The sequence below is a fragment of the Bombyx mori genome, chromosome 18, assembly GCF_030269925.1.
Source record: "Bombyx mori chromosome 18, ASM3026992v2".
NCBI lineage: Eukaryota > Metazoa > Arthropoda > Insecta > Lepidoptera > Bombycidae > Bombyx > Bombyx mori.
In genome coordinates, this window is record NC_085124.1 from 3461898 (window position 1) to 3487535 (window position 25638).

The 25638-nt window shown below is 42.4% G+C and overlaps 1 protein-coding gene across 4 annotated transcripts in view; it reads left to right on the plus strand.

Moving 5' to 3' along the window:
• The window catches only part of LOC101736446 (disheveled-associated activator of morphogenesis 1), a 94860-nt gene extending 69488 nt beyond the window's left edge, over positions 1-25372 (plus strand). For 3 of the 4 annotated variants that reach the window (XM_012692154.4, XM_062673570.1, XM_062673571.1), the window contains 17 exons: positions 2797-2964; positions 3257-3475; positions 3716-3856; positions 8088-8316; positions 9437-9664; positions 11136-11275; positions 11649-11798; positions 12774-12929; positions 15331-15405; positions 15952-16290; positions 16869-17008; positions 19347-19508; positions 20111-20290; positions 20833-20956; positions 21690-21932; positions 22392-22574; positions 23057-25372. In XM_012692154.4, the coding sequence (XP_012547608.3) occupies positions 2797-2964; positions 3257-3475; positions 3716-3856; positions 8088-8316; positions 9437-9664; positions 11136-11275; positions 11649-11798; positions 12774-12929; positions 15331-15405; positions 15952-16290; positions 16869-17008; positions 19347-19508; positions 20111-20290; positions 20833-20956; positions 21690-21932; positions 22392-22574; positions 23057-23362 (3183 nt within the window). In that variant the 3' untranslated portion in view covers positions 23363-25372. The remainder of the gene's footprint in view (positions 1-2796; positions 2965-3256; positions 3476-3715; positions 3857-8087; positions 8317-9436; positions 9665-11135; positions 11276-11648; positions 11799-12773; positions 12930-15330; positions 15406-15951; positions 16291-16868; positions 17009-19346; positions 19509-20110; positions 20291-20832; positions 20957-21689; positions 21933-22391; positions 22575-23056) is intronic. The other variant, XM_062673572.1, reaches the window with a different exon arrangement.
• Positions 25373-25638: the final 266 nt, after the last annotated feature.

Consider the following 25638-nt stretch of genomic DNA (forward strand, 5'->3'; position numbering starts at 1 on the left):
ATACTTAACAAAAAGATATGAAATCCGAACAAAAACAGTTTCACTGTAAAAAATTGCGCCAAGTCCACGTTTATAAAACTCATCTCAATAACATTTGCACTTTACAAAAAAAAGAAGACTTCAATAGCTTTCATTCTCTACAAAAATATGTGAAATACAAAAAAATACCAAGAAACCGTCATAAAGATGAAAAAATTAAAAAAAAATTGTTGAAAATTTAAAAATAAAAAAATTAAAATTTTATCGTGCTTGGCGCGCGTCATTGAGTACCCCAAAATTTTTCGGAAGAATTTCAACCCGAGAAAAAAACCATTTTGCTTTAATATACAGTGAAAGCTGAAAAAGTTACCCAGGTTGTCTTTTTCGCTCTTGTTAGCGTTTTATGAGAAATTGAGACAGAACTACGGTAATTTTCAACAGCTCTCACTATATACCTATGGGCTATTATATGCCAAATCGACCACTTTTGCGTCCGACCCCTTTAGATTCAGCTGAAACTTTAATATTATTTTCTACCCTTTGAAAAACATCTTTGAGAATTTTTTCAAATGTTTTGAAGCCAACGTATACATACGTATCGACTCGTAAGTAGTTTGTATTTGTATAAGCGAACACGAGAGGGTGTTTAGTTCAAATCATAAAAGATGAGTGGGAAATGAAAAAAATTCAAATAACATACGTATGAGATGTCGATTTTACTTAACTTTTGTAAAACTTATTATGAAATAATAATTCATTAATTACATTTATGCATTTCATAGGTTGACCTACTTATAAATTTCTAAACATTGAAAGGATGTTCATTTATCCTGAAAATTTTGGGGTACTCAATGACGCGCGCCAAGCACGATAAAATTTTTATTTTTTTATTTTTAAATTTTCAACAATTTTTTTTTTATTTTTTCATCTTTATGACGGTTTCTTGGTATTTTTTTGTATTTCACATATTTTTGTAGAGAATGAAAGCTATTGAAGTCTTCTTTTTTTTGTAAAGTGCAAATGTTATTGAGATGAGTTTTATAAACGTGGACTTGGCGCAATTTTTTACAGTGAAACTGTTTTTGTTCGGATAGTACGTACAGTCATCAGTTAAAATCTTTTTTAAAGTATGTATATGACTAAAGTGTGAAGCAAATGTGTGAATGGACACTAAATGGCCATATTGTGTATGTTTCACTTCGAAACTCTTTTGTACCTTAGTTCTTAGTCCATAATCCATACCATCAGATATTTAGTTTTTTCTGTAGCGTGACACCCATTTTATGGAGATCCCAATGATGATTTCTGTCTTATACTTATTCTAGTAGCCGTTTTTATGTTTATTCATCCGCAATCAAGGGCCTTTTATATGTATATTGATCTAGAAAATGTTAAGTTTTAGAAAAATATTTAGAGTTTAAAATATCTGTATTAAATTTAACTTGGTATAAATATTGGTATATGACGAGCAAGGGTCTTAAATTGAAGTTGAATGTTCTGATGAATATGTAAATGAATCAGGCTGCACCCATTGTTGAAACGCAGACCGTGGGCGAAATATTTGTCCTCTCTCAGGCAGGAAGTCCGATTGTGACTTCGAATCTTGTTTAATTTACGTTGAAAGTGGTGCTTAAGTTGAGTGGGCGAATAGTTTGATAGGTTGAGTTAAATATATTCCACCAAGCAGGTGGTATAAACTAAAAGCCATTATGGAAACATTCATATAGATGAAGAGATGTGTTAATTCGTTAATGGCAGATAAATTTTAGTGGTCAATGAAATTCAATGCAGAATGGCTTGCTGATGATATATCTGTCCTGGTAACAAAGAAGATGTGTCGGAAGCCCACTTAAAACTGGTAGCTTGACTTACAATAAAATTAATTACGCATGCAAAAAACGAGGTGAAATACGCTTGGTTTTCGGGGTTTTCAACCTCAGTCTGTCGAAGTTAAAGTGCTTTCTTTTGAAATATGGCTCGTTATATTTGAGGCATGATTGTGGGTACAAAACTGCGCGGTAGATTATAGAGACTGACCAAATAAACGCTGCTCTAAATGGGTCAACGAGTGCACAAGAAAGACCGTGGTACGCGAGGAATGGCGACGTCTTATGAAGGGCAGCACCACCCGAATTGATGACCACGAGCGTTCTGCCAAAAGTACAAACGACTAACAAAAATATTTATGATAATTTAAACGAAATGTCACATTCTCTATTGATCTTTCACTACATTTTAATTAAGTCGGAATTTGCGATATATCATTGTGAAAGTAGCCATCGTGCAATGACCATACTCGATGTAAAATATGTTCGTTTCCCTGTCAATTATCTTCATGTTCCATTGATACTCAGGTTTTACTGTGTTTGGTGTTAGAAATGCTGTTTTCGTTTGTCTTAGTCATCAACGGCTAGTTGGGATTAATCCGATTGTGTTTGGAACTAAATTCCGTATTTTTTATTATTATTTATCAACACTGATGGCGGTGGCGATTCACACTGGCGTTAGTCGAATAGCTGTAATTAATTATTGTTACAAAGATGCCTCTAATAATAAAACTTAAAAAATCATCGTATTTACGTCAATCGACTTACCTTCAACCTTGGAACTCATATTTCAAGGTGCTTGGCGCATTAATAGTGTAGTCTATGGGCTCCAGTAACCACTTAACATCAGGTGGGCTGTGGGCTCGTCCACCCATCTAAGAATAAAATAAAAAATAAAAAATAAAACGAACGCAAAGACATGACGCATTCCGGCGATTTTTTAATGTTAAATATATGTTTCGGTTTTAAATAAAAAATATGCTATCTGCAGGAGGAGTTGGACCTGACAGCAGTTAACAAGGCAGCGATGATGGCGCTACCGGCTGCCAAGAAATGGCAGATCTACTGCAGTCGCAGGCCGCCACCGGGCCAGGCGCCTCCACTGGCCACCGCCCCACAAGTCGAGGAGTACATCAAGGCCCTTAACGAGATCGCTGATGTACGTTTGCCTGTCAACATAATCCTTTCAATGGTCTATAGGTTTTTCTACTAATATCTGCTTTTCTACTAATGCTGCCAGATGATGCATTCTTTCTTCTTATTATTGTTAGCAAAAAATCGACCGACGATGCTGTCAACTGGATGCGGATGGATTCAATTGGAATTGTACAACCAGTTTTCATGGATGTTGTCATAAACAATTATTTTCCGCACTGACTTGGATATGTCCCTTATGATGTTAAGATATTGAAGTGTCAGATCATTAAGGAAGTTGGTTTTTTTTTCTAAAGGCATTTGCGTCGTCTGAAGGCGTCCCCCCGACGGAATCCTGCGGCCTACTCGAGGGCCTGAAGACAGCGCTCAGGACGAGGGCTCACAGCTTCGTCCTCCGGTTTATCAAGCAAGGAGGACTCGGTGCCATATTGGACGCGTTGCAGAAGGCGCCCAGGGACGATGCTGTCACGAGACATAACCTTATAGCTGCCATAAAAGCCTTGATGAATAATTCGGTGAGTTGGTTAATTTCAGTTGGCTTTATCATTTGGCGGAGGTCAATTCTACCACGATGGCCCTAGGAGAAAAATAAGGGAAGCTGACTCCGCTACCATGTGTGATTGATAGCTGGAAAGAGAGAGTGAGAGATCAAGGACTCATGAAAAGAAATAGTTTTACTAATTTGGCCTAATAATTTGAATAGAACCATAAGTATTATCGTAGTTTCGCAACTGTATTTATCCTTATCATTCCAGACTGGTCGTGCTCATGTATTAGCTCATCCCACGAGCATCGACCTGATCGCTCAGTCCTTGGACACGGAGAATGTGAAGACGAAAGTCGCAGCACTTGAGATACTCGGCGCCGTCTGTCTTGTCCCCGGGGGACATAAAAAGGTAATAATGACATTCACATTTATTCTTCTGTATAATATATTGTATTAATCTAATCGGTGGTAGGACCTAGTCCGACTGGCTGGCGACCACCCTCCAACTAGAGTCCGCCGCCAAATAGCCTAGCTGTGTTCCGGCGTGTGGGTTGGAGAGCCAGTTCTATCCTTTCCCTTTCCCCTTCCTTGTTGGGGTTGAGTCTTGGTGACGCCTGGAACTTGCGGAGCAGACGTGCGTGCGAACTCACGGGGCGTGATTGTTTGACGGGGGTATAGGGAGACCCAGTGAAACGGTAACCGCTGCCGCCCGCCGGTCAGTAGGGGACCTGAACCCGGGTGTCTCTACTAAACTCCGCCCCGGGAAGCTGTCCCGCCAACCGGTGTAAAATCCTGTCGTGCGGTCGTCGTGCCGGAGTCGGAGACCGGAGTGGATCCCGGCGATCGCACGCAGAGTGGACTGGGGGCCCTTCCATGCCCTGCGTCAGTCTCTCACGCAACCCGTGGTCGAGCACGTACTATGTTCCGCGCTTCATTCAGGTGTTGCCTCGATCTCACCTCCAACATCCTACCTCTCCTAATCCTACTCTCCGTAAACTTAAGAATCATGAAGACGACAAAAAAAAAGAAAAGGGTTTCACAGGCGGTCCCCCATTCCACATTTAATGTGGATTTCAGCAATGTCAGGGGCCTACATAGCAACCTTGACGCCGTACACCACCACCTTGAGACGGCGCAGCCTGCCCTGCTTTTTTTAACGGAGACGCAGATATCTGCTCCGGATGATACCTCATACCTTGAATACCCCGGCTACGTATTGGAGCACAACTTCCTGCGTAAAGCCGGGGTGTGCGTATTCGTCCGGGCTGATGTCTGTTGTCGCCGTCTTCGGGGCCTCGAACAACGGGACCTGTCCCTCTTGTGGCTGCGCGTAGATCACGGGGGCCGTAGCCGAATCTACGCGTGCCTGTACAGGTCCCACAGCAGTGATGCAGGTTCAGCTCTGTTTGAGCATGTGCAAGAGGGGACTAACCGCGTGCTTGAGCAGTACCCATCTGCGGAGGTGGTGGTTCTTGGAGACTTTAACGCTCACCACCAAGAGTGGTTGGGGTCCAGAACCACTGACCTCCCGGGTCGGACTGCCTACGATTTCGCCTTGGCCTACGGCTTCTCCCAGCTGGTGACACAGCCCACCCGTGTCCCAGATATCGAGGGGCACGAGCCTTCTTTGTTGGACCTTCTGCTGACCACAGATCCGGCCGGATACAGTGTGGTGGTCGACGCTCCGCTTGGATCGTCTGATCACTGCCTTATTCGTGCTGCCGTACCACTCTCTCGTCCTGATCGTCGAACGACGACCAGGTATCGAAGAGTTTGGCGGTATATGTCAGCAGATTGGGATGGATTGCGTGAATTTTACGCATCCTACCCTTGGGGGCGGTTCTGCTTCTCCTCTGCTGATCCTGACGTCTGTGCGGACCGTCTTAAAGACGTGGTGCTCCAGGGGATGGAATTGTTTATTCCCTCCTCTGAAGTGCCCGTTGGGGGTCGCAGCAGACCCTGGTATAACAATGCCAGCAGGGATGCTGCACACCTCAAGCGGTCTGCATACGTGGCATGGGATAATGCCAGGAGACGTCGGGATCCTAACATCTCAGGGGAAAGGCGGAAATATAACGCCGCTTCCAGGTCCTACAAGAAGGTAATTGCCAAGGCGAAGTCGGAGCACGTCGCTAGAGTTGGCGAGCGATTGAAGAGCTATCCCTCCGGGAGCCGTGCTTTTTGGTCGCTCGCCAAAGCTGCAGAAGGAAACTTCTGCAGGTCTAGTCTCCCACCACTGCGCAAGTCCGATGACAATCTGGCCCACAGCGCGAAAGAGAAGGCTGACCTTCTGGTCAAACTCTTCGCCTCGAACTCGACTGTGGACGACGGGGGTGCCACACCACCGAACATCCCCCGGTGTGATAGCTCCCTGCCGGATATCTGCTTCACACAGTGTGCAGTCAGGCGGGAGCTCCGACTCCTGGACGTCCATAAGTCGAGTGGGCCAGACGGCATCCCCGCAGTGGTTTTGAAAACGTGCGCCCCTGAGCTGACACCTGCGCTAACGCGTTTGTATCGCCTCTCTTATTGCACTAACAGGGTTCCGTCTTCATGGAAGACCGCCCACGTCCACCCTATCCCCAAGAAGGGTGACCGGTCGGACCCATCGAGCTACAGGCCTATCGCGATAACTTCCTTGCTTTCCAAGGTGATGGAGCGAATTATAAATACACAACTCCTGAAGTATCTTGAAGATCGCCAGCTGATCAGTGACCGACAGTACGGTTTCCGTCACGGTCGCTCAGCTGGCGATCTTCTTGTATACCTTACTCACAGGTGGGCTGAAGCCTTGGAGAGCAAGGGCGAGGCTCTTGCTGTGAGCCTTGATATCGCGAAGGCCTTCGACAGGGTCTGGCATAGGGCACTTCTATCGAAGTTACCATCTTACGGAATCCCCGAGGGTCTCTGCAAGTGGATCGCTAGCTTTTTGGATGGGCGGAGCATCATGGTCGTTGTAGTCGGTGACTGTTCTGATACCATGACCATTAACGCTGGCGTTCCACAAGGTTCGGTGCTCTCCCCCACGCTTTTCATCCTGTATATCAATGACATGCTGTCTATTGATGGCATGCATTGCTATGCAGATGATAGCACGGGGGATGCGCGATATATCGGCCATCAGAGTCTCTCTCGGAGCGTGGTGCAAGAGAGACGATCAAAACTTGTATCTGAAGTGGAGAACTCTCTGGGGCGAGTCTCCGAATGGGGTGAATTGAACTTGGTTCAATTCAACCCGATAAAGACACAAGTTTGCGCGTTCACTGCGAAGAAGGACCCCTTTGTCATGGCGCCGCAATTCCAAGGAGTATCCCTGCAACCATCCGAGAGTATCGGGATACTTGGGGTCGACATTTCGAGCGATGTCCAGTTTCGGAGTCATTTGGAAGGCAAAGCCAAGTTGGCGTCCAAAATGCTGGGAGTCCTCAACAGAGCGAAGCGGTACTTCACGCCTGGACAAAGACTTTTGCTTTATAAAGCACAAGTCCGGCCTCGCGTGGAGTACTGCTCCCATCTCTGGGCCGGGGCTCCCAAATACCAGCTTCTTCCATTTGACTCCATACAGAGGAGGGCCGTTCGGATTGTCGATAATCCCATTCTCTCGGATCGTTTGGAGCCTCTGGGTCTACGGAGGGACTTCGGTTCCCTCTGTATTTTGTACCGTATGTTCCATGGGGAGTGCTCTGAGGAATTGTTCGAGATGATACCAGCATCTCGTTTTTACCATCGCACCGCCCGCCACCGGAGTAGAGTTCATCCATACTACCTGGAGCCACTGCGGTCATCCACAGTGCGTTTCCAGAGATCTTTTTTGCCACGTACCATCCGGCTATGGAATGAGCTCCCCTCCACGGTGTTTCCCGAGCGCTATGACATGTCCTTCTTCAAACGAGGCTTATGGAGAGTATTAAGCGGTAGGCAGCGGCTTGGCTCTGCCCCTGGCATTGTTGAAGTCCATGGGCGACGGTAACCACTCACCATCAGGTGGGCCGTATGCCCGTCTGCCTACAAAGGCAATAAAAAAAAAAAAAAAAAAAAATAATAATACCAATCTGTATAATGGTTATTCGTGTAGAGGCTTATAAACAAAAACTTGCACTAAGTTAATGACCGTTGGTATTAGTATTTTGCCTATTTCTGCCGCAACTGGCATTAAGAATTTCGGGTTGTGGAGAGGGGATGGTCTTTTACGATACCCGCAAAATTATAATTTGCATAATTACTGGTGGTAGGACGTCTTGTGAGTCCGCGCGGGTAGGCACCACCACCCCGCCTATTTCTGCCGTGAAGCAGTATCGAATGCGTTTCGGTTTGAAGGGTGGGGAAGCCGTCGTAACTATACTTGAGACCTTAGAACTTATATCTCAAGATGGGTGGCGCATTTACGTTATAGATGTCTATGGGCTCCAGTAACCACTTAACATCAGGTGAGCTGTGAGCTCGTCCAATCATCTAAGCAATAAAAAAAATACATTTGGCACTCCAAACCTCATGTTTCAAGATGGGTGGCGGTATTCACGTAATCATGTCTATGGGGTTCTCTAATCAATTAACACCAAATGGTCCGTGATTTCGTTTAGCCCCAAATGTCATAATATAACAATAAAAACTTTTTTAACATAATTTTTCCACATTTCAAGGTGCTAGAAGCGATGGTCAACTTCCAAAAGTATTCCGGCGAGAGGGCCCGCTTCCAGAGCATCGTCAACGAGCTGGACCGCAGCACCGGCGCCTACAGGGACGACCTCGGCCTGAAGACGGCCATCATGTCGCTCGTCAACGCCGTGCTCAACTACGGGCCCGGCGAGGAGAGCCTCGAGTTCAGGCTCCATCTGAGATACGAGCTGCTCATGCTGGGGCTTCAACCAGGTGAATACATGTACCAGTTGGACGCACACGAGGCTTGAGACTTCGATCTCATGTCTCAAGTTGGGATTCATTTCTTCAAGTCTTTAGGGGATCTTAGGGCCTGTGCACACCACGTTTGTAGCAATACAGATGCGATACGCACACAAGTCAGATGCAGCCTGTAGACCTTTGCACACTTGTATACATTCAAATACGCGTTTGAATCGATATAGACGCGATGCTAATGCGCGTTTGTATTGATACACATGCGCGTTAGTATCGCGTTTGTAACCACTCTGTAGGGATAAAAGCGCGCCGTCGACGCAAGTTTCTAAAACGCGCGTTGACGGCGCCTTTAAATAACGTAGTGTGCACAGGCCTTTAAATATCTGAAATGCTCTTACTAGGGCTGGTGTTAGCAAATTCTCTCAGGTTGAGCTCGTGAGCTCACCTACCCGTCCGGGCGTCGGTGGAATGACCCTTTAGGCTACCAGTGAATAGCTAGGGGAAAATAATACCGGAAAGGCCCATAACCGTTCCACATATAACTTTAATTGAAAAATAGGACGGTAGTTAGAACAAACGGTATTCAAATGTCGACAAATAACACCTTAGTTCTCCGTGACTATGGAAATTGTAAAGTATTCGAAACATCGGAAATAATGCAATGACAATAACAATCATGAGATCAATCTGTAAAAGTAGCTTCAATTATAATATTTCCACAAGTCGCAAAAACCGAAGAGCATAATAATATGACTTGTTTAGATTTTTGGTGACTAAAATATATAATTGTGTAATTTTTTCTATTTTCTATAACCTAATGCTATTTTTGTACTGGTTACAATTTACTTCTTTAAATTGATATTGTTTTAATTTGTTACGGTAACTCAAAGTACAGGCCCTGCCTGGTTCGTAGACTCATATTCCTTTAGGTGAAGTATAGTCCATTTGTTGATGACACCTTTAGAAAGTTGTGGTCCTAAAATTTTATAGCCTTTTATTGCCTCATAATCTGTCCTCTATATAGCTATGATTCGTTGTTGAAAACCTAGAAACGTTTCAGCGTCGTTGTCCTAAAGTGTGATGTTAGCAAAACGTAACGGCTATTTTTATTTAATATACACCTTTTCAATTACAGTGATCGAAAAACTCCGTAAATACGAAAACGAGACGTTGGACCGGCACATCGAGTTCTTCGAGATGGTCCGCGGCGAGGACGAGCGCGAGCTGGCGCGGCGCTTCGACCGCGAGCACGTGGACACCAAGAGCGCCTCCGCCATGTTCGAGCTGCTGCGCCGCAAGCTGGGCCACTCCGCCGCCTACCCGCACCTGCTGTCCCTGCTGCAACACCTGCTGCTGCTGCCGCGTGAGTTGCTGCACCAAGCACATACACCGGCCACTTTATCACTGGTGGTAGGACCTCTTGTGAGTCCGCGCGGGTAGGTACCACCGCCCTGCCTATTTCTGTCGTGAAGCAGTAATGCGTTTCGGTTCGAAGGGCGGGGCAGCCGTTGTAACTATACCGAGATCTAAGAACTTATATCTCAAAGTGGGTGGCGTATTTACGTTGTAGATGTCTATGGGCTCCAGTAACCACTTTACACCAGGTGGGTTGTGAGCTCGTCCACACATCCAAGCAATAAAAAAAAAAGTCACGCGTCGCGATTCCGATCCAGTAGTAGATTTATTCGCGAAGCAGCTGCTCTTGAGTTGTTAGGTCTACTTCAAAGGCGCTCGGGCAGCTGTTAGCAAATCCTACCCCTCCTGGCTGAGCATTTCCTCGCCCATCTGTCCTGGTGAAATTGGAAAGGCCACCGGGCCACCAGTAATGCTTCGATCATAAAAAAAGCCGCAGTGCCTCAAGACAAAAGTCTTTGACCAGTGTGAGTTGTCGGTAATGACGTACGACAGTCAGACGAGTTCGCGGATAATGGGTTTTATGAACAAAAAAAAGATCTCGGTGTTTTAAATGCTCAACTGAGATCAGCATTTTGCAGACAGGTTCCAGAAAACTTATTGTTCTCAAGGCATCACATTAACAATTAAGTTTTTTATTTCGAACTAGTTGACCCGGCAGACTTCGTAGTGCCTCAATCGATAAATAAAAGACTTAAACTTTTATATAAAATAAACTTAAAACAAACAAAAGGAATCCGTCCGACGTTGGACACATCAAAGGAAAAACAAAATTGTTATTTTTATTTAATTCCGAGCATTTTCATATTTATCTATAATTGAGACCTTAGAACTTATATCTCAAGGTGGGTGGCGCATTTACGTTGTAGATGTCTATGGGCTCCAGTAACCACTTAACACCAGGTGGGCTGTGAGCTCGTCCACTCATCTAAGCAATAAAAAAAAAAAAAAAAAAAATCTACATTTTAAGCCTACTCTGGACTTCCACAAATAATTCAAGACCAAAATTATCCAAATCGGTCCGGCCGTTCTCGAGCTTTAGCGAGACTAACGAACAGCAATTCATTTTTATACATCGACGCTTGAAAGGCAAACGTGACTAAGCGACAATAACTGTTTTATACATAAATGATAGGCAATAACCATATTCAATGCGCAAAATATATATATTTCTAGGTTTATTAAAATCATTTCAATCCTACAGCTCCCTCTCTCTCCTTCATCGCTTCCTCATTCCTGAGGGTTGTGACCACCTTGGTTCAGTTTTTGCACAGCTTCCTCCAATGTTGCCTGCATTCCTGTGCTTAATGGCGCCCGGGAAGCTGGTTCACGCATTATCGCTTAGTCACGTTTGTCTTTCAAGCGTCGATATTTAAATTACAAGGATTAGGAGAGTGAAAGGTCGTATATCGTTTCCACAGTGGAGTACGGCCCGCAGTCCCAGCACTGGCTGCTGCTGGACCGCGTGGTGCAGCAGGTGGTGCTGCAGCAGCCCGCGGCGGGGGCGCGCGCCGACAGCGAGCAGGGCAGCGAGGGCGGCAGCACCAGCGACCAGACCAGGGTTCTTAACCTCCTCAAATATCATTATTTCCCAGTCATGAGGATCTTGTAACTCTTCGTACCCAAATAGCGTACAGTGTAGTCAAATCATACAGTTATCTGTGACATAAATATTTGGTATTCAGTTTTAGTCGGTAGATTTGTATTAAAGAACACCGCTTTTAAAACTTCAAATATAGTCTGTAGCTTGGTTGTATTGAGGTCCACTCTACAAACGATAAAAGATTTGGAAGTGACTAAATGTTCCATTTATAAAATCAAATCAATCAAATCAGAGTTTAGTACGTTTTACATTGCTGGCTAATAGGATAACATCAATAAAAGTTTGTTCTCTTGGATGAAACGATTGAGAGATTTCTCGAATCTGTTTACAGATATACGATCCTGACGTGGCTCCCCTCGAGATAAACGTCGGCGAGATAGTGCACCTGCTCGCCAAGGAGGAAGAGCTCGTCGCCGCCAGAACCAAGGCCGAGAATCTGGAACGGGAGAACATCGACCTGGCCACAGAGCTGGCTAAGAAGGTACGTCAGGACGACGCAGCCAATATCTCGGTTATGGTCACATTCACTATTCGAACTTAACCAAATAACTTTTGGTATGGAAATGTTTAGGTTTGATCATCTCACTCATAAAATACATTTAATGAAAAGCGTTTTTGGATGCTTTGTGATTTTTTAAAAACTTTTATTGGTGGCATTCATCGAATTGATAAATTGCATGACTAAAGTCGAGAGTCCAAATATATATCATGTTCATTTGAATTTATTGCAATAATTATATTTACATATTATATATATACATTAAAATGGTACGGTACGGCTCGTTTCTGGGATTGTATTGTATTGCAATTCGATCGTGGAGATATCACTCGTTTATTTTATAAATACCTTTTTTTTTTAAAGAATGGTCTTAATTGAAAAGAGCGTCTTTAAAAAAAATTATATAGTTCAGTTTGAAGGCGAATAAAAATATCGGTATTTGTCTTATGCAGTGGCGGATTAAAGGTCCAGAGCGTCCTAGGAAATTACTTTATCGGCGCCCCTGTACCGGTCATTAATGGCCATCATAATACTATATATTTTAACTAGTTGTTTTTGCAATTACGATGACGTTGTATCATCAAACCCTTGATTTTAGTAGACCAGGACCCTTGTACTTACGCTAATGCGCGAATGAAATACAAACAAACCCGCAATATTGCATAATACGAGTATTAAAACCTATTATAGATCAAAATTTAGTCCTTAATCGTCGATATGTTATTTTCTTTATTTATTTAAAAATTCTGAGCTCGCACGCCCCTAGGCACGTGCCTAGTTTGTTTTACGGATAATCCGCCTCTGGTCTTATGAGATTTTGTGTGATTACGAAAAAAAGAGTGATATCGCGCGGGAGTATCAAAAGACGCGTAGTTTTGGTTCGTCGTTTCTGAATGTGACGTTCGTAACGTGCGTACCGTCCCGGAGCGTGTACTGACGCGGGTGGGGCGCGGGCAGGAGAAGCAGCTGGACGAGCGCGCGCAGGAGCGCGAGGAGCTGGAGGGCGCCGCGGCGCGCCTGCGGGACCGCCTGGAGCGCGAGACGGCCGCGCACATGCACTGCGCCGACCTGGCGCGCGCCGCCGCCGCACGCGCGCAGCTGCTCGACTGCCAGGTTCATACACTAAACCATAAACGCGACTGCCCTCTGAGGCCTTTTGAACTTGAATGATGCTATTTCGGTACGATACATTTTTTCTTTTTTTTTTGCCTACCTGTGCTGATAGCCTTGAGAGAGACTATTTCAGGTTCACCCTAACGTGTGTAGGTGAGCTCACGGGACTCTAATCGGAGTGTTGCTAACACTGACCCTAGCAAGAGCAATGCTTCGCAGAATCTACCACCGGATCGGAAACGCGACCCACTGAGAAAATTCAGCGAGAAACTCAGTGGGCTGTGTTTATGAGTTAAATGATGACCATACAGTGCCCGTCGTTAAATATTGCACATCAACTCTTGGAACCTCTTCTTCTTCTTAGTCGCATACTTCATTGCTGAAGGTTGTGCCCCTGAAAGCCCTTTGTGGCTCTTTGCACCATCAGCTTCCATTTCCTTCGGTTTTCAGCTTCTCTCAGGGCGGTCGCAACAGAGACTCCAGTGAGCGCAGTTATCTGATCTGACCAACTGTTTGGTGGCCGGCCGGTGGGTCTTTTTCGTTCTACCTTGCCCACCACAGTCAATTTTTCAAGGTTGTCAGGTGGCCGCCGAGCAATGTGACCAAAGTAACCAAGAACCTTCTGGTAGCAAATCGTCGACAGTCTCGTTTCTATACGAAGTTGCTCGAGGACAGATCTGTTTGTTCTCTTGGCAGTCCACGGTATGCGGAGCATTCTTCACCAACACCACATCTCGAACAATTCAATTTTTTTTTCGAACCTCTACGAAGCCGAAACTAACCGATTGTCTCTTCCCAGGGGTCGATGTGCAATATTTATTGTCGGGGACTGTACTTTAATATTTTTTTGTATTCGTGGGTAAAATGGGTCGTTGACCCGCCACCTATGAACCTCATTTATTAACTAGCGTAAATCTCTCGCCTAAATAACATTCATATAATAATATGTTTTGAATTATTGTCGATTGTCAATTTCAAAGTTAAAATGATTCGTAATTTTATGCGATTGAAGTAAATAGAATAACGATTCCTTTGTCTCTTGTCGAACCTTCTTTAATGAAACTGCATTCCGAATTGACGCTAACGTTTCTACTGATTTAACCCTTCGACTGTCGTGTTGGTCACCGGTGCCCTACGCGGCGCACTCAAGTACATAATTATGCCAATTTTTGTTACTGAGACGCCGGAACATCTAGTAGACTGTGGGAAAGACGAATTCGAGGATAATGAAATCGAATGTATTTCTGTGAGACCTAAAAGACTAAAACAAAAGAAGGCAAAGTTATCCAGGCGCCTTAGTAACAGAAATCGACAATATTACTTCAGTGGGCCGCGTAGGGCACCCGTGATCTACACGGCAGTCAAAGGGTTACGAATCAACCGTAAAAGTGATGAATAAAAACAATATCGTACATCATTCTAGTTCAAATGAAAACACATTTAACATTCATTAATTCATTTTACTCATTTACGAATTAAACGGTTTAATATTATAATAAAACACTTTATAATTTGTCACGGCTTAAAGAATCCGAGAGCTTTATCACTTTGGGCGGCTTTTAGCGTATTTAAAATAACCATAATTGTTTTAAAGAGTTTTAATATTATCAGTAACATCATTACACACGTCCTTACATACGTACACACGACTAAACATAGCATTGATATCCCAGTTCCAAAGAGTGATAAAGTCAGAAGATATTTTTGTGAGAGAGTAAGTGAGATCGTTTTCCCTATTTCTGCCGCGAAGCATTAACTCGATTCGATTTTTGGGAGGGAGTAGAATAAAATTTAGATATTGACGTAGTATTTCGAAGTAATGTTATTCACATTGTTGATCTCCATGACGCTCTGGTATACACTGAGCTGTTAGTTAGTTCGTTCACAGATTCAGTGCAACAAAAAAAAAACAATTATTATTAAAACAATTATTAAACCCAATTATTAAGTGTAATTAATTTTAGGGAAATTCAGTTTGTTTTTTTTAATCGTTCTTGTAGGCAGATGAGTGTACGGCCCACCTGATGGTGAGTGGTTACCGTCGCCCATGGACTTCAGCAATGACAGGGGCAGAGTCAAGCCGCTACCTAAGCTATTGCTCTTGGCTCGGGTATTGCTCGCCAATCACGATTTTCGATAAATAATATTCAATTAGAAAAAAGATAATTCGGCAAATGTGTAGGCAGCCATTGTACTATAAAATTGAGACTTAGAATCAATGTCTCAAGGTGGGTGGCCGCACGTAGATATGTACATTGCTGATATCTATGGGTTTCGATAATCGGTTAATGCATCAATGTCGTATGATTTCAATGGATTTCCGACTTTATGCTATTTGGAACTGAGGCGCTTGTGTAATGAACGATTCCGGTCACTTACATTATTGTGTCGTGACTCGCAGTTGACCCAAGAGAGAACCGAGAGAGCGAGATTCGAAAAACTAGTCAGCGAGGGAAGCATACCTGATGATGCTAAGGTAATTTGAAACGTTCAGAATGTGAAGTTTTTTAATGTTCCAATAATAAGGGGGGGGGGATATTTATAGAACATAAATTTTTAGGGCACGCTGTAAGGTACAGGTACCGTTTGAAGCTTGAGTGGAATAGCTCATTTAAAATCGATATTTAGATCTCATGTCGGTGACTAGACCATAAGACACAGTTCTTGAGATAATTTGCTCACGCTAAGACAAGAAACATTTTACTTGTGGTAGGAGCTCTTGTGAGTTCGCACGGGTATCACCACCCCGCCTATATTTCTGCCGTGAAGCAGTAATGCGTTTCGGTTTGATCTGCGGGGCATCTGTTGTAACCATATTGAGACTTTAGAATTTATATTTCAAAGTGGGTGGCGCATTTACGTTGTAGCTGTCTATGGGCTCCAGTAACCACTTAACATCAGGTGGGCTGTGAGCTCGTCCACCCATCTAAGTAATAAAAAAAAGAAAATAAGTTTATAAACTTTTGCATGAAAATCATTGCACTGTATTTTCCTTTGTTTTACCACATCACTCATATTACAGGTGAACAACCTCAAGAACGCGGTGATCGAAACGTCTTCAGTACCTCCCCCTCCTCCCCCGCCGTCAATGTTCCCCGCGCCCCCCGCCGCGCCGGCTCCTCCCCCCGCGCCGCTCGCGCCCCTCGCCCCCCTGGCGCCGCTCGCCCCCGCCCCTCCCAAGCCCAAGAAGAACGTCCCCACGCCCGGGAACCCGCTCAAGAGCTTCAACTGGAGTAAACTACCTGATACCAAGCTGCACGGCACGATATGGCAGGAGCTAGACGACACGAAGCTGTACAACGCGATGGATCTGCACACCATCGACAAGATGTTCTGTGCCTACCAGAAGAATGGCGTCCAGGTTAGTGAGGATGCGAGACCACCCGAGTGGAGATGTGTGTGTGACGACTAATTAATACATCGTCTTATTACGCGCACAGACTTTGGAGACATTAACCATTAGAGCGCGAACCGTCGATAAATCGACACTCGGTTGAGGAGTATAAAATGCGGAGCGTCGGAATATCGACTTTTGCGAAGCTTGATTATTTGAGTATTAGGTATCAACCTGCACGGACGTGTCTTATCGCGCGTACATATAAATAAGTACATATAATAAGATAATGACATTTGTAAATAGTTAACATTATTTTACTGTGAATTTAGAAAATCCTTTCAGGAATTTTTGCAAGATATATGAAAATAAGCTCAGCACTAAAAGGGTTGTCACACAAAGATAAAAACTTCTTTAATTCACAGATGTCGTTTGAAACTTAATGAAACGTAAAAGCGACACTAAAAAGAGACAAACGTATACGTATGTGTTGAATGTCCTACGTTAAAATGAGATAGAACGCTTTTGGAGGTTTCACGTCTACCGCCTGTGAATTGGATTGTCTTTTTCTGTGTCTGTCTGTACCCTGGTCCCGTGCCTTACAGAACGAGGGGTCCGTCGAGGACCTCCGCCAGCTCGGCTCGAAGCCCAGGACGAAGATACTGTCCGTGATAGACGGCCGCCGCGCCCAGAACTGCACCATCCTGCTGTCCAAACTTAAAATGACCGATGAGGAGATTTGCAGGTAACATTTATACGATTATTATATAAATTGTATGTAAAGGAAGTGTACTCTGCTCTGTCGGAAAAGGTGATGTGAAATGTTAATAAAGTCTCTCTTATGTTTCTTTAATCTTTCTTTATTTTTTGCACGTATTTATAATTTGTAAACCTAAAAGGTAATCTTATTAGTGAAAATTATTATCACATAAATGATTTTCTTATGGATTACATTGAAAATAAATGGATTTTTTAATTATCAGTTGAATTATGGATGAATGACTGATAAATTATATAATATTATAATAACTTGCACTGCTTTCTTTCTTGTTAAATCGTTTGTTGTAAATTGTGAAACTTTTGTTATTGTTTAAAGTCTGTGGTCAAATAATAAGTCGCTTCGCTTCGGAAACTTTAAATTTTATTATTGATAAATGAGTCCCGCGATCTTACTGTCGTCGGTTATTGTCGTACTGCGGGTGACGCCGCGGGGTGAAGCTAGTCTAATAAAAGTAGTCTAAGTTAGGAGTGGGTGATATAAATCGTATCTAGATTCAATATCTATATATCGCAGCAATATCGTTGAATCCGATATCGCCCCGCACGAAATCTATATATCGATATCAGCCGATACACGATATTGCTCGATGTGATGCGCATCGGCATATCGTACCGATTCGTGAATCGAAATCTATATATCGATATCAGCCGATACACGATATTGCTCGATGTGATGCGCATCGGCATATCGTACCGATTCGTGAATATCAGCAATATTCGTTTGATTCGTATCGAATCGGCCAGAGTGAGTGATATCATGTGATGAATGAAACAGAAACAGGCATTATCCATACAATTGTAAACCTTATATTTACGTCCATATGTCTGTAGATTATTCTTAGCGTATCAGCAGGATACAATTTAGGAAAGAAGTTTCAACTTTCGACCCTAACTTGAATGCAGTATAGCCTATTTGCATCGTTGAATTTAATTTCACGCGCTTTGACCTTGAACTACAATTTTTGGACAAGTGTTTATAAATACTTAAAAGTTTTTTGTGTTTGATTTTTAAAGTACACATTTTTCTATTTTTAGTTGAATCCAAATAATTGAGTTTATTTCTTGTGTTTGTATTAAACTTTTGAAATCTACACTCTTTTGGTATATTTTGTAATTTTAAATTAAGACACAAAATACTAAAAACTGAAAATAATGTAGCCAGTCCTAAGCCTGATAAAAGCATGAAGGAAAGTTTTTTTGATATTTTTATTTTCATGTTCTTTTTATTACTTTAAAATCATATTATAAATTGATATCAGAAAACCAACCGTATAACGTTGACTTAAATCTATATCTACTACGATATTATATCAGCGTATCGTTTCAAATCTCAAATATCATGAATCGAGAAAATCTACTAGCATCCATCAATATATAGATTCAGAAAATATATAGATTCAATATCCGATATTGATACTCGATATATAGATACGATTCGATACGCGGCAAAACCGATATTACCCACTCCTAGTCTAAGTTACTCCTTATATCATCGCTACCTATCAGTGAAAGTTTCGTCAAAATCAGTCCAGCCGTTCCAGAGATTAGCCGGAACAAACAGACAGACAGACAGATAGACAAATATTGTAAAAAATGCTATTTTGGTGTATGTAGTAAGAAGCGGTTATTTCAATATTACAAGCAGACACTCCAATTTTATTTATATGTATAGATATGGCATTTGGTGAATTCAGAAGCGTTGTGAAATTGTTTTCTGTTTTGATTTTATGGAATTTGAGTTACAATAAAGTGTACTTTCAAAGTCATTTCTTCTAGTCTAAGTTACTCCTTATATCATCGCTACCTATCAGTGAAAGTTTCGTCAAAATCAGTCCAGCCGTTCCAGAGATTAGCCGGAACAAACAGACAGACAGACAGATAGACAAATATTGTAAAAAATGCTATTTTGGTGTATGTAGTAAGAAGCGGTTATTTCAATATTACAAGCAGACACTCCAATTTTATTTATATGTATAGATATGGCATTTGGTGAATTCAGAAGCGTTGTGAAATTGTTTTCTGTTTTGATTTTATGGAATTTGAGTTACAATAAAGTGTACTTTCAAAGTCATTTCTTTGTTGTGCACTGCAAAACATTGAAGATTAAAATCTTTAAAAATATGTAGACTAAACTGGTACTACCCAAACTAGGATTCCCTGTAGTATGGAAACTAGAAACTGTTATAAGTACTTCTATACGTATAAATGTATACAATAAATAGATATGTTCATCACACGAATGTTTGCCCGAATGACAGCAATGATTCTATAATAATTATTGAATCTTTTAAAATTTCCCACAGAGCGATCCTCAAAATGGACAGCGGTGAACAACTGCCCATCGATATGTTGGAGCAACTCCTGAAGTTCACGCCCAGCGCCGAGGAGGCCGCCATGCTAGAAGAGCACCAAGATGAACTGGACAGCATGGCGAGGGCGGATCGCTTCCTCTACGAGATCTCCAAGTGAGTGTAGTTGCAGGTGTAGGGTACCTCTGAACTATGTTGCATCACTGACTTTACTTATTCGTTCTCTGTCGTCTAGCGTGGGCTGAATTGCCTTCCGCAGGTCGCACCGTGACGTCACAACCTGAGGTGCCCTGGTCATTCGATCGTCCATTACAAAAAAGTTTCAACCCGAACCCGTCCGGGTACATGTGTCACGTCACGAAGTAGCTACGTGTTTCAATTGGAGGTTATCCTATTGCTTAGACGGATGAAACGAGATCATGACCCTCGCGGCACCAAGTGGTTGAGTGTGTGGCTCCAAGTGTAAATGCCGCTGCTCACCTTGAGATTTCTGAAAGTTTCAGTTGTATAGTATAAGGACTGCCCCATCTTTCAAATCGTCATCACACTGCTTCGCTGCAGAAATTGGCAGGGTGTTGGTACTTACTGCTGCGGGCTCCCCCCCCCCCCCCTCACCACCAGTAATTACGCAAATTAAATATTTTGCGGGGTTGATTTTTATTACGCGATGTCACTAATTCACTGTGGAAGTTCGGGCCGCGTCGCCTTCACATTGTAATGCAACCAGATCTCAGATAAACGAACGGTACCGCCCTCAGGATCCCGCACTACTCGATGCGGGTGCGCACGCTGCTGTTCAAGAAGCGGTTCGCGGCGGCGAGCGCGGAGGCGAGCGGGCGCGCCACCACCGTGCTGCGCGCCGCGCGGGACATGACGCGCTCGCGCCGCCTGCGCGCGCTGCTCGAGCTGGTGCTGGCGCTCGGGAACTACATGAACAGGTTTTTATTGAAGTTATACTACAACTTTAGGCGCGTTATGAAAAATTGATGAGAGTGAAATTTTACGATGCGCGCGCATTGTGACACAAAATTAACAGAAATGAAGTCCACTAAAGAAAAAAATGCTACAAAACAGAAATGGAATCTCTGTTAGTGGCGCATGTTGGCACGCACGCCGCCTCTGTTCACTGTGTTACATAGTTGATAGACGTTCTCGTATTTCTCTTTTGCTAAATCGTACCTACCTGGCGTCGGGATACCGTGATCATGCAGGCGGTTCCCCCGGGGAGCGTCTGCTCCATTGCACTGCGGAGTGGTTGACCCTTGCAATTATTTTTATATTTTATAAGTTTCACTTCTACCGTGTTTGACTTGCACACACACACGGTATAGGCAGACGAGCATACGGCCCACCTGATGGTGATTCACCATTGGTGAGTGGTTACTGTGGTTACCGTCGCTCATGGACGTCAGCAATGCCAGGTGCAGACCCAAGCCGCTGCCTACCGCTGAACGCTAACATATTGTGCGTTTCTCTCTAGGGGAGCCCGCGGCAACGCGTCAGGGTTCCGGCTCTCGTCACTGAACAAACTCGCCGACACCAAGTCCAGTGTTACAAGAAACACCACGCTCCTGCATTTCCTGGTCGAAATGTTGGAGACACAGGTGAGTGCTAATTGAAATGTTACGTATCTCTTTACTTATAACGAGGAGACGGTTTTAAAGGGTTCAGAGAGCTTTGCATCATATTGGACGCACAGCTATTACCCAAAATCAGATTAGAACTTTTAAAACGAAAACATCTCTAGTACCGTTGTCCAATTTACAACACACTCGATGTAACTAATATAGTACTAATAGTAGACTTTCCAACACGAATGCCACTATCCACTGTAAGTCGTTAGAGTTAGAAGTACAAATTAAAACTATATTAGTACTTAGAACACTTAAAACACTTCACAAACAATAAATTCTCAATTCGCTTCTTCCGCTTCGCTTCAAGTGATCCGTTCGCTGTTTCGCTTCGAGTAGCTCCGATTACTAACTAACTGCAGGCCGTCTCTGCAACGCTTTTATAATCGATCCGACATCCCTAGAATTATCGAAAATATTCCACACAAGTCGAGTATTGTTTTTCCGCTATCTGACAATAGATGGCGTTGTACTTCTCGAACGTTCTAGATGCTACTAGAACCTTCGATATTCGTTCGACTATTCGGCGATAGATGGCGTCAATCACACCGGCGTAACAGTATTATGTAACTCTTTCCTTCTGGAACCCATGGTTACTTTAGGACAGGAGGTAGGGGTACTCTAGCTAGCTCGTATTACGCCTCACCATTGTTGGTTTCTTCGTCGCTTTTTGTGTTAATTATAATAATATGGTTTGCATATTCAGTTCAAAGACATACTGCTGCTCGAAGAGGATTTACCGCACGTCCGAGCCGCGGCCAAGGTTTGCGTGGAACAACTGGAGAAAGATGTGGGTGCTTTGAGGAGTGGTCTCCGTGAAGTCGCGAAGGAGGTGGAGTACCACGCGTCGCTGCCCTCACCGCAGCCCGGTGACGCCTTCCTACCCGTCATGAGGGAGTTCCATGCGCATGCCGTTTGTACCTTCACACAACTGGAAGACCTTTTCCAGGTAAGCCGATCATATGCATTGTGTTTTTTTTTCTACTTACGCTAGTGACCTCGAGGGGTCATACTAGATTCACCGAGCGAGTAGGTAAGCTCACGTGGCTCTAACCAGAGGAAATATGCATTGTATGAACGGACAGTAGATGTAAACAGGAATGTCCGCTATTTTTTTTATTTTTTTATTTTTTATTCACCGTAACTTATACTGACTCTCCTATCGAAGAAAATCTCTTCATAAGCTAGGTACGGTAGGCAGCGGCTTGTCTATGTCCCTGGTATTGTTGACGTCCATGGCGGATGGTAACCACTCACCATTAGTTGCGTCAAACGTTTGTCCGCCTACAATAGCACAAAAAAATTTAAGAATAAGCCAGTACGCCTAATTCAGTCAATACAATATGGATACATTTTATCGCAGCTGACCCGTGTCGGATAAGGGCAAAATTAAACAAGTAATTTCTAGGACATGAAGAGTCGTCTCGAAGCATGCGCCCACGCCTTCGGTGAAGAGACAAGTGCGTCCCCGGAGCAACTGTTCGGCGCCATGGACGCGTTCCTCACGCAGCTTGCGGAGGCGCGCGCCGAGTGCGACGCCATCAGGAGGCGCCGCGACGACGAGCAGCGCCGGACCAGGCATGAGCAAGAGGTCAGTGGGGACCGGGGGTCAGTGGGGACCGGGCGTCAGAGGGGACCGGGTGTCAGTGGGGACCGGGCTGTCAGTGGGGACCGGGGGACAGTGGAGACCGGGGAGTCAACTGGGGAACTGGGGGCTGCAGCGTCAATGGTCTGTAGCGGGTAATAGCTGACGGAATCATCTATCATTTTTCTCAATGTAATTTTATCGAATGAATTGTAGAATTGGGATTGCGGCGCATAAAATAAAACTTCCGCTGTTCCAAAATCTTCTGTTATAATAATAATTAAAAATTAATTCGCACTTTTATTACGCATTTTTAACCATCTTCGCCATCTTCCTTCTTCTCTGTCATTCTGTGTGTCATTATCTTTTCCCTTTCTTACCGTTTTCTCTCACTCACTTCTTAACGCTTCGTTTCACACTCTTTTCATTCGTTCCATTCTTACCAACACTACAGAATTTTGATTTTAATATATATTTTTTTCTTGCAGTTGAAAAAGCGTACAATGGAACGTAAGCAATCAAACTCGCTAGGCTCGGTGAGCAAATCCCTAGCGAAATCCAACGGGGATTGCAACGGACACTCCAACGATAGCTCCCGGGACGGCACCATGAGTAACGGACAAAAAGGAGAGTTCGATGACCTTATATCCGCATTACGAACAGGAGATGTCTTCGGAGATGACGTGGCCAAATTCAAAAGATCAAGAAAGACTTCCAAAGTCACTCAGAAGGGTCGCGACTCTCCTCCCAGGGGCGTGTGCAGGGAAGACTCTAGGGAGAGACAGAAGAATTGAGATTGACAGCAGTTATTGATGTGTCAAAGAACGTGAGTACGGCTCTATGCGTGAACATTGCTTGTAAGTACAGAAATTTGTTACAACAACTTTTCTGTTACTAGAATCGACCACATGTTTGTCAATATTTCGAAATACCCTCAAATAAATAATTAGGCATTAATCTGTAAGTTTTGAAATAGTATACATGTACTTATTCGTCGATGCTAATTAAAGTTTGGGAACGGAGAGCCGATGACCGTCATACGTCGGAATATCGATTAGAATGACTGCTTTAAAATAATCGATTAGTATAATTGTAACAAGTGATATTTTCGAAGTAGATTAGTTTGGACGGTGATGAAATGTACGTCACAAAATATTTAGAGATTTATACAGAATAAAAGATAGGACGTTTAATGTGCTACATACCAATTTATGAGCGCGATCGCTTATATATTAAATCGATTAATAAATAATCGATATTAAATCCACTAATAAATAATAATCGATTAATATATCGCCGAGTTAATTTAATTGTTACACAAATGTATTAACTATAGACGATGGAATAATTTTAAACGAAGTCAGCATTAACTATTAATTTAGACCTTAAATTGCAGGGGATAAGGACTGATCTGTGATTTCACAAATTGTTTATCTTGTGTCTCTTTTTAATTATCACAGGTATATGTTTGCGGCTTGGTCTTAATTAATTAATTTCATAATGAGTAGCGTTTTGCCTTTAATACTTTGTAATTTTTGTATGCATTTTACCACGTATTTTAGTGGTGTTTTTTGGTACTAAAATAAAGTATTTTGAAGAGTATTTTTTTTGTAATAATTTTTGCAAAAATTGAAATAATTGTAGATTGAGATACAGTTTCAATGTTTTGTATTTTTTCGTAACGACTGAAGTAGTGAGAAGGCTGCAAATAAATGATTCCGTAAACAATTTTTTTGATTGTCTTAATCTTACTATAGAGCTATATGTGTTTGTATTATCTATGTACGTAGTATTTAGATACTGTATTTAACGCGTTCGATTTGACACCGTACCCGGTGTTGCCAACACACAAAAACAAACCTAACATATCCCCGTTAGGGTATACATATTTAATTCAAATTTTACAAATAAACCAAATTTAGACGTTCTTGATAAATATTTGAGTCTGAGGCATTAAAAAAAAAAGTTTTGTTTAAAAAATCACCGGAACGCATTGGTATTTTAGATCTGATTCGATCTAAAAGGGAATTGAAATGTTATACAATTTTTTCGTAAACATTATAGTGTAGGAATTGACATAAACCCAGCAAATAGGTAAACAATAAAAAAAGGCTATTTTTTCAATATTGAGTTACTATATAGGCAGAAGTGAATACTTAATGCCTGCCATTGAATCTTAACAAATATATGAAAGTCAAATAATAATTAATTATCATGGATATTGGGACTTTAGTTACTAAAGTTGAGTGTAACTAATTTTATTTTAATTATATAGACGGGCTATCGAACTCACAGCCTATACGCTGTTAATTGACCACTCACATTTGGTCCAGTTCTCAATTGCGTAGGACATAGGCTAGCCCACCATGTAAACTGGGAGTCTTCAAAACCTTTAAATGGACAAATTTTCAAATTGAGATTTGTCACGTGTCAGTGTGAATTTCAATCTGTGAATTATGTAACGGTTCTCTGAAAATTGATAAATTTTAACATGAAATATCTCAAATAAGTTTTTATTTATTAAATACAAGTAATTCTTGAAATAATATATAATTATTTTTTTTCATCACCTACTTTGTAAATATAATTTTTAATTTTGCCAAAATTCGCGTTACCGATCCAGTTTTGTTTTAATATATGAATAAATAAGATGAAATAAAATGATTGTAATCGTGTATTCCTACGAGTGTTTGTAATTTGTAAAATGTTTATGATTTTGTTCAGTATTGCTTAAGCGCATAGATATATTAATGTAATAGTAATGGTCTAGACACTATTTAAATAAAATTCATTGAAGTGAAGAACATTGGTTTTATTTGACGCTCTCGAAAAAGGAGAGCTTAGTAAAGTTTTCCTTGGCCACAAAGAAATTTACGACAAAGTGTGATATGTTGCAGCATCAAACGGATTTAAGATGTGATTTTGAACTCGACTGCAGCGACAGGCTTGCTTTGGAACTCAACTCTATGAAAAAAAAATCCATAATCAATTAGTCTGTTTTTTTTATTACAATCAGATAATGCTTATCATTTTCACCTCTCTTTATTTAAAACATATTTTTCATATATTT